Source organism: Echeneis naucrates, chromosome 5 (assembly GCF_900963305.1).
Source record: "Echeneis naucrates chromosome 5, fEcheNa1.1, whole genome shotgun sequence".
In the NCBI taxonomy this organism is placed as follows: Eukaryota; Metazoa; Chordata; class Actinopteri; order Carangiformes; family Echeneidae; genus Echeneis; species Echeneis naucrates.
Window position 1 is genome coordinate 21,990,244 of NC_042515.1, and position 10,145 is coordinate 22,000,388.

At 39.8% G+C, this 10,145-nt stretch overlaps 1 protein-coding gene across 1 annotated transcript in view; it reads left to right on the top strand.

The window, feature by feature from the left end:
• The window catches only part of cntn6 (contactin 6), a 103,674-nt gene extending 93,915 nt beyond the window's left edge, over positions 1-9,759 (top strand). Inside the window, exons 20-23 of the mRNA XM_029501453.1 lie at positions 1,987-2,167; positions 5,043-5,155; positions 6,005-6,173; positions 7,177-9,759. Coding sequence (XP_029357313.1) covers positions 1,987-2,167; positions 5,043-5,155; positions 6,005-6,173; positions 7,177-7,265 — 552 coding nt within the window. The 3' untranslated portion in view covers positions 7,266-9,759. The remainder of the gene's footprint in view (positions 1-1,986; positions 2,168-5,042; positions 5,156-6,004; positions 6,174-7,176) is intronic.
• Positions 9,760-10,145: the final 386 nt, after the last annotated feature.

Genomic DNA, 10,145 nt, shown 5'->3' on the forward strand with positions numbered 1-10,145 from the left:
TGCCCAGCCCCAGAGGCGGAGCAGCCAGCTGTGAAGACGAGAGCTTGCAAAGCTCTACCAATCTGTCCCAGCAGGGTAGATCGGCCCCAGAGGGCCCTTCACGCACAGTGGCCAAGAAATACCATTAAGGCCCTTGATTTCAAGAGAGGTGCTCTGTAATATCTGCCATTGTGTTGTTGCACCTGGATAATGCCCACTTGTTGCTAAGTACTAGTACATTATGAGTGGAATGTAGAACTAAATAAAAATTGCGCTGCTTTAGGTGAAATGAAATGAGTGAAAACAGCAGGATGACTTGGATACACCCAGACTCACAGAGCGTACAAGACATCACAGTTTTAAAAAATCCTCAAAATTATGCAATTTCTGCAATATATAAATTATACCAATCTTTAGCAGGAACAGGAACCCTGTTGAAGACATTTTGACGTGTCACAAAAGGAGAGAAACTGTAAATTGTAAAAGTAATGATGGCTGACTTCAATTTAACTGCCGTTACTGCCGGCTCACTGTGCTACTGCCATGACTTGCTGGGACCGTTGAATTTACGGTAGCCATTAATGACGTTGTTTGAGGAAGCACTTAGATTTTGCCTTCCATGTCAATCAAAATGTTTGCTATAACACCAATTTACATAAGGAACATGTGCACCTCATTTGATTTTAATTATTTGATTCATCACATTTATTTTAGGGAGATTAATTCTAGTGAGTTAAAAAGAGATTGGCCAAAAGGAAAAGCTCCTTTGCCCTGTTGGTAAACCAGTTACATGTTGGACTGAGGTTTGTTTCGACTCACAGAAATGGTACATATGTTATTGAAATGCCCTTTATAATTAAAAGGTAGCCTTGTGGAACGCACCTGAGCAGCACCTGGAGTTCAGTTGCTTTCAACGTCGGTGGGACTTTTGTATCGGGCTGCATCCATTTTAACAAAGTGGACTAATACACTTACAGTTCAATACCTCTCTGCTGAACTTTTCTCCACTTCAGAACTTAATGCAAATTTATGTATATTTTAGGAAAATCTTATGTGTTCGTGCTTCTCTCACACAGCTACTGTTGCTGTTTCAATGCCACATTGGTGGTGTAATGCATTTTCCTGCCACCGCCTTCATAAGACTTTAATATGCAGCAAGACAGTTTAAGCCACCTCGGATCGTCCTTTCTCATCTCTATTTGTGTGTATGTTTAAATTCTAAGAGGCGTTGTGTGTGAAACAAACTGTAAACTTCTTCTGCCAAGGTATTTAAGGTATTTTCCCAAGTGTCGGTAAAACTACTATAATTAAACTGCCTGTGGAAAAGAGAAAAAAAAGGGGGGGGGTTGGAGGGATAGATGTATCTGTTATCAGCAACTCCAGGCCTTGCCGATAATCTGCCTTTTCCCAAGCAAGTTCCTTCCAAGCCCGTGTGCTGCCGATTGAATAAGTACCCACTCTCAAACCATCTGTTTGACATTTTCTTGTCTGCTTTTTCTGTCTCGTGCTCTCGGGTCATAAATGATCTCTCGGAGAGTACGGATCCTGACAAGCTCCTTATCCATGTATCGCTCACTCGCAGTGTAGCTTTTGGTATTGCTGATCATCAGATACAGTATCACATGGTGGTTTAAAATCCGCCTCAGGACCCACAGCAGCTGAGCTGATAGTCTGGAGTTCTTTTAAGTTCCGTCCCATACATTCACTGCTTTCATGTAAAGGACTACATGACCTCAGGTTTCTTATAAATTAGAGAAGAGGGTTGGAACTTAATGACATTACACACTCCATATACCTAAATCTTCCCCAATTGTGTTCCTGTAGACCTCACGTTCAGTTGTTTCTGCTGCCCAGGGTGCTCTTATTTAAGTACAGTGTAACACTCCCACTATGAAACTGCAAAAGTAACTAAGGTTTGCTTTGATTCAGTGAGAGAACAGTATTTCACTGAACAGAAGAAGGAAACATGGCTGGAGCGCTGTTGTAATCCCTGTTTCCCTGGTCTAGGTTCTGTTCTGGGAAGAAGGATCCCAGCAAAGTCAAGCAGAAAGAGTGAAGGTTATCAATACCACAGCTCTGCTTTCTGGCTTAAAGGGTAGCACAGTCTATCTGATCTCAGTCAGAGCCCAGAACAGTGCTGGACTTGGACCCTGCAGCCCTGCATTTAGCATCACCACCAAGAAACCACGTGAGTGCACACACACACACACACACACACACACACACACAACACAGACTTAACTTGTTTTATATCATGTGCTGTCATGAACATAAATCGCCCATGTTTTTTTCTTTAAGTGAAAGGTTTCTCTGAAAGGGTTTGTTCAAGTCTATTTGAATTCAGTGCTCTCATTCCATATTGTGTTTATGTGGAATTGATGGCTGTAATCAGCCTGGCTATCTATACTGGCTTTGAAACCAAGATCACATTACACATAGCAGCTCGTCTGTAACATTTCAGGGCTTAATCATATGAAGCAGTAACAATAGCGTGAATGCTGACCAACTAAAAAACAATGCAGACAAAATATCAGAACTACAGAGAAGGATTAATATAAACAAAATTATAGATATCAGATATCAGTCGGTCATGATATAGTTAAGTTCCCAGGAAATGTTAATAAAGAGAGGCAGCATTGAAGCACGACAGCATAGTGGTTAGTGTGGTTGCCTCACAGCATGAAGGTTGCAGGTTCAGTTCCCAACAACCTGTCCAGGGTGTACCCTGCCTGTGAGCTGGGATTGGCTCCAGCCCACCCTGCGACCCGGAAACAGATGAGCAGTAGAAGATAATGAATGAATGTTATTAAAGCGTTTGGAAGAGATGAATATGTGAGTGTTTTTCTTTAAAATACTCAAAAACTTAACAGAGTTTTTGTTGGTGGCTTGACAGCACAGTTTTAGATGGGGGTGCCCTTGGTAGTTCATCATCTTCGTCACAACGTTACAGTTGTTTTGGTTTTTTTTTTTTGTTTGTTTTTTTTTTTAATTATCACAGGAAGAGAACCGTAGATTTTGACTTTCATTATCTTTAGTGTAGTCTCTACAGCAGGGGGCTGCTCTAAGGCCACTGTGGAGACAACAATGACCAGTGACTCCTACACTGTCAGACAGTGGCATGCTTTGTTATTTCAAAGATTCATCCTTTACATCACATTTTGCTGCTTTGACTTGTTTTGCTTCTCAGATGTGAAGCGGCAGACAAATTCAGAGAACATTCCAACAATCACCTCACTAAAGGAGGATTTCTTAAAGGGCTGTATAAATAAGGGGAACGAGCGTAGTGTGAAAAAACTGTTTCTCTCTTTATATGGGCGTATAACTGAACCTTTTATAAGCATTAGCAGTCTGCGAAGGTGCAGCCTGCGAACAATTTTGCAGAATGTGTCGAGTCAATGGAGATAGACTTAAGTATTAGTTTTATTATATGGAGTCAATGTAGCAGTTGTATAGTGTTCAGTGAAGTACAGTAACATAGCTCAAAACATTACTGACATGAGCCAGACTTTTCTGTTGTTCCCTCCGTCCACTTATATTTATATTCACTCAATTATTATCATTCTTTCAGTCAGTCTACTTACAAGTAGTTTTGATTCTGTGATGACATGTTATATTATCCTCTGCTGCATATTTTTGTGTTTTTTTTAATTGCTGGTTTTCATTTAAAAAAATGAAGAAGAAGAACAAGTAGTACAACACAAGTCAGAGTCATTAACCTTTCATTTGACGATAAGGCAGAAGAATATGTAATTATATTAAATAGGAAATATACCTGCATCTGTCAACACATCCATCTTGTGCACTGAATAAACCAAAGAGCTGTCATTCTTATTGGTTTATGTTAACTAATTGTTAGATTTCAATTCCAAAGCAAGGCACATCGAGACTTGGACTCAGTGGAGGTTTGGAGATAAAAGGAATGCAGGTGGTGATCATCCATGCTTGGTACTGTCAGACCTGGCCACCGTATATCTGTCTGTAGGTTGATCAGCCCCTACACGACATTTGAAGTTTATCACTCCTTGGGTGAACTTGTTCCTTTACATAGAAAAGACGGGATGGGCTCTCGAAGATCTTTCACTGCTTCCACACTGTCTAGCTCAGTCGTCACCACAGAGCGTTCCTCTCCAGCTTACCCAGGACCAAAGTCAGCTCCAACGAAACGCAGGCCGTTACAGACTGTCCACAGCGGCGTAGTGCACGCAATGATCAACCTGAGCCTCTTCAGTAAGAGCTGAGGCTTCTTGCTGTGCCAGTTCAACACCAGCTCCTTGGTTTTCTCAACACTGAGCTGAAGTCGTTTGTCGATCTATGAGGCTCTGGCCTGGGCTTCTATGATCTCTCTTCCTTGACAATGTCAGCTGGGAAATTCTGTTGGAGGCTGGAAGTTAAGTGAAAGTTAGAGGTGACAGTGCGGTTCCCTTGGGCGCGTTGGCCTTATTGTGGCCTGTCAGTGAAGTAGCCTGTGAAGTGTAAAGTATGCATTTTCTGTTTTTGTTGAACTGTTCTTCAAAGGGACACCACGGTGGCACAGTGGTTAGCGCTGTTGCCCCAATATAAGAAGGTTATGGTTCGGTCTCAGCCTGGGGCCTTTCTGTGTGGTGTTTGCATGTTGTCTGCGTGCCTGCATGGGTTTCCTCCCACCGTCCAAAGACATCATGTTTGGGTTAACTGCTGACTCTAAATTGTCTGTAGCTCTGACTGTGGGTGCTTGTTGGTCTCTGTCTGTCTCTGTGTGTTGGCCCTATGATGGACTGGTGACCTGAACAGGGAGACCCCGCCCTCACCCAGTGTGATCTGGAATTGGCTCCGGTCCCCCCTGTGACCCGGAAACGGATAAGCAGTAGAAGATGGATGAATGATTGATTGAATGTTTTTTCAAAGTGTCTCCCTAAAGGTTCAAACATTCATAGCATGAAACAAATACTGCTGGAGCACCGGATGATTCAGTCAAGGAGTTAGTTTAGGGAATGCTATTGATGACTTTGACTTGTGCTACTGATGAAATTGATTCATGAATTCATTTGTCAAACTTTTTGTCGATATAATTCCATTTCTTGCAGCTCCACGTCAGCCTCCAGGGAATATTGAGTGGAACCTAACCAACTCTAAGATCTCTCTAAATTGGGAACACGTCAGGGCAATGGAAAATGAGTCTGAGGTGACGGGATACAAGGTGAGTTTGTCAGAGTAATAGCAGAAACCCCACAACTGGGGAAACAAATAGAGCTTCAGCAGCTGTCATCCCGATAAACAGCTTTCTCATTGCGGTGGAAAGATAGACCTCAGCACTCCAGTGTTGCATTATGGATTGGCCCTGTCTGGCCTTTCAAAATTAAAAGATCTGTTGAAGGTGATAAAATGAGAGTGTCATGCTACAAAGGGAATTCAACTCATTGCAGCCACGACAACTATGGATCATTTGATCCACTTTGCATACATGTGGAAAAAAAACAACACAATTTTTGATCATTCTTTCCACAAATATATGTATCGTTTTTATTATCCAGAGATATGCAGCCTTTCTCATTTAATAGTAAGTCTTTTGTGGAGCTCTGCTGTAAGGGTGCCTGCAGTGCATGTAGATCGGAACATTTTAATCATTTGGCAAAGGCACCGCTGTGAAAAACATAAAAATTTCTAACATTATGTTGTGTATTTTGAGCTAAATTATCAGGTTGTTGCTGCATGTTTGTTTGGAACTACAGCATAAAGCACTTTGCTGCATTTGGAGAAAGATAGATTACAAGGCTGAGTGAAAAAAGGATGCCTGTGTTTCTGTTTTGAAGTGTCTATGTCGATCCATATTGGTTCATCAGGCCGAACCACTGCTAAACGAGGCATCTTCAGTTTATAATCACCTCAGGAGAGTCTAAAACTGCATTTTGACTACATACTGTCAAATTTTCCTTTTAAGTTGAAGTTGAAGTTACCCATCCATGTGCTTATTGTAGCTTATTTTTGCTTATAATAGTCTCTTTTCTGACTGGATGAGAAGCTCACAGTTAGCACTTGTGCCCTCCAGGTTGTGTATCGTCAGAAATGGCACGGCAAGACGACTGTGCTGGAAACCAATAAGACCAGTGTGGAGCTAGAGATCCCTTCCGGAGAGGACTACCTCATTGAGATCAAAGCTCTGACCAAAGGGGGCGATGGGACCAGCAGCGGCCCCATCCGCATACCAAAGATGTCCAGTAAGTTTCACACACTCTGCAGCATTCAAATGATCAGAGTTGGAATTAAGCAGATGAGCACTGGGATGGGTGCACTGTGTGTAACTAATCCGGATGTGACTGATACTGTTTATCAGCTTCACTGTGGCTTTAACAAGGCCTCCAGAATACACATATAAATTATAAGACTGCACCACGCTAGCAGGACCAAGAGAGAGAATGTACAAAGTTATCTCTGTCTGGAAGCTTGTGTTTGAATCCTCTTTCAGTGTTAGCTAGCAGAATGTCTCAAAAAACTTGAAAGCGTAGTTCAACATTTAGGGAAATTGACTTAATGGCTTTCATTCTGAGAGTAAGATGAAAAGATCAATATCAAACTGGTGTATGAGCTGGTAACTACGGAGCTGGCATCAGAACGTGGTCATCCCAGCTCTGCAATAAGACTGCAGACAGGTAGAAGCAGCACCAACATCCCTACCAGCACATCTAAAGCAGACTAAATGTGTTATGTGAATCGTGCATATGCAGAAACTCACATTCATTTTGGAGGATGCTGGAGCTGTTTTTTTATCAACCTTAATGCAATTTGCACGAAAGCTTTCACCACCAAGACATTTTGAACTTTTTTGGGTGAAAGACATTTGACAGGATTTGGTCTCAGCACTATGCTTTTACGCATAGCTGTCTCCTTACTGTCTACAGAACCCTTTTATGATATTGTTCCTTTTAGACAATGTTTTTGCTCTTTTTAATCTATTTTTGATTTATTTATTTATTTTTATTTTTATTTTTTTGAGAATCCATGCAGAAATGAACTATCTAATTCTAATACTGTATTATACGCTGATTGCCAATACTTTTCAGAAGTACAGGTAATTAGGCTTTAATGATCAACATTTGCATGAAAGTTTCACTTTCCCAACTTTATTCTGCCTTCTTTGTCTAATTGGCACCGTATAGAAGGTGTCCCTTTTGTGTAAAAGAGATACGCAAAACACAAATAATCTTTTTCTTTTGTCCCCAGGTCTTAACTCGGAAGGATGTGTGTGTCCAGGTTCACTGAAGATTTGCTGTTTTGTGATGTTTTTTACATTTTCTATTTTCATTTTGTAGCTTCCAATGCCTTTGTATTTAGCCTTGCAGATTAAAGTGAATATAGTTTATGAGCCTCCTCGATGTGTCAGATTTGCAGAATGAGCTGTTGCCTGGAGAGCTTCTCAAACACTGGTTTGCAAAACCAAACTGAATGATGGGAGAGTTCTGACAGGTTGTCAAATACCCACAAATCCTGTGGCTGGTGTGTTACTCATAGGAAACTGCACAGCCTATTTTCAGGACCACTGCAATCCTCCTGGATGCATGCGTTTGATAAACATGGAAAGATGAATTTCTTATCTTTTTTGTGAAATGAACTTGAGCACAGGTTCATGTCCTCGTTTCATGTCTGTTTCCACCTTTCTTGCCTCAACTTCCAAGTTATTTCTTGGCTTGCTGTGACCCCAATGAATGCTATAGACCTTTGGATGAGAACTCTTGAGAGAGCAGTTAATCTTTACCGCCTTTGCTCTGTTCATTTGGATTTAAAGTGTTAATCTTTAGGAAAAGACATTTTTTTTTTCCTCATTGGTGATGGAATGAAAAACCAACCCATGAAAATTACAGGGATAATGTAAGATTATTGCTAAGAGCTGCTCATTCACTTACAACAATACAGATTCGTATTTGATAAAAATATGCATATTCTTTCCAAACTTCAGCGTGCAGATGTACAAGTATCCACAGGAATGTATGCATACACCCAATGTACTGTGTGGGTTTGTTGCCAAACCCACAGTAAACCCACCACAATAATTTCATTTTAACACTAACTAAGATCAGCTCTGCTTCATAGCCTGACATACACTCAAACCACCCAAAACAAAGGACGTCTACAGCATTACACTTGACCCTCAACTGTCTGGTCGGACATTTGGGTTTTTTATGCTTACACTCGTCCTGATAATTACAGACGTCAGGTCACAACCTGTTTAGTCTAACGTGACCAATGCTCATGCTTCAAGTGTCGCCAAATCCATTGAAAAAAAAACAAAACAATCAAGCAAAGGATTAACACCTTAACACCAGGCTGTTATCATCCAGAGTTAAGACAGTTGGAAAGGTTCCCCGTGTCGACTTTATCCAAGGTCACAGTGGTTTGTCGCATAAACATGTCAAGAAACACTTTTAAATGGGTTGTATGTTGTGAAAAAAGTCAATATAAATGTTTAACAAAGCTGCTTTGCCTTGAGTTTGTATTCTTCAAACCTTTTGTCAACCAGTCTTTCAAAGGTATATAAGGGCAAACATATCACACATGGAATGTACAACATCACTTACTTTATTCATTTTATTTTTAGAAATATACTTAAAACTTACACCTCTAGTTTTTTTTTTGGGGGGGGGAATTTAAAAGTAATTGATGGCATATGAGAGGTCAAATTAAAAACAACTACTTGATATTTTTTTTCTACACATGAAATTAACAGATGAATAAGTATATCAGCTCTGCTGCAGAACTGTTTAGTGCATTTAGTGTGCTTCTGATCAGTAGCAAACATTAGTATCCACTGTAATTAAGCACATAGAAGAATTACAGCAGAGGTATAAGGTGATCAAATACAAATGGCTTTTGTCTAAGTGCAGCTACCAACATGGATAGATCATTTCTGAATAATGTCCTTCACATCTTGTAATTTAATGTCCCTTCTACTGATAGGACACGTTAAAAGTGATCAATATTTTGCAGATAAATTACACTGAGCATTGTCAGATGTGAAGAAAAGCTTACCTGCGTCACTACGTTGTAAAATTTCCTCTCAGACATATTTTTTATTGTGCAAAATAGTTGTAGATATTTTATAGGAAGGTGGTTTTCAGTCTCTTGTCAACTTCATATGATGCCCTGCAGAGCTGTCATAGGAGAAAAAATTAAAACGATGTTGCCGCTATGAAATGTAAAGAAATGCTACTTTAAATGTTCGATTTCAGATTTGTTTGTCGTGCACGGGATTTATTTCACATGATTTGATGTTTTTCCATTTGCATTCATAGTGCATGTCATTTCAACACATGCACCGTTTTTGAAACAAAACATGGATCTCATGTTATGTTATTGATCACGAGAGCACATCTGTCATTCACGAATGTGTTTACATTAAGCTTAAATGTAAAAGATTTGTTTTACTAAAGAGGAGGTGCAAGTTTTGAAATGACACACACTACTCTAAAACAGCTTGTCCCTCATATTTGTGTGTTATTTATTTGAACATGCTAACTATATTTTTTATGATATACATTTAGTGTTTACCTGTGAATCTACCGTCTGTGTGAAATCTATATAGTCCAAATCTCATTGTTTTTTGGCTTACGAGTTTATTTGTGCTGCTTCATGTAATTAAAACTGAATCCCTTTACATTTGCTTTATTAAGGGTTTTATTTGTAGTTGTAATATCTAATTATGATGTCTCAAATTTATACAAATTAAATTTCTGTCCTTTTTCATTATGATTAACATGCTTTCTGTAACTGAATCTGCAATTTGCTACTTCAGTAATGTGATACCTTTGTATTAATATAATCAGATATCTCTATGAGATGACAAATACACAATAAAATTTTCACATTGAAAACCTTTCATGACTTTAGATTTTTTTTTTCTTCTCACTCCTGCTGTCCCTGGAGATTGTTTCCGCTTTGTTGTCGAGTATGCAGTGGAGAATCCAAGCCAGTATGGTTACACTGAGGCCTCCTTAGCCTTTGGGAATAAGACAGGCTGCACAAAAGGTAGAGAGAAAGACTTTTCCCTCAGGACCAAGGTAAAATTAGCAGAATAAAGGTAGCTTTAACAATGGCATTAGTTCTTTACAATTTTCTAGTGAGCTTCCAACAGGAGAGCAACTCTCTCAGGGCTGGGACATGGGGTTGGTGAGAGGAGAATACATTTTTCTTTAGTT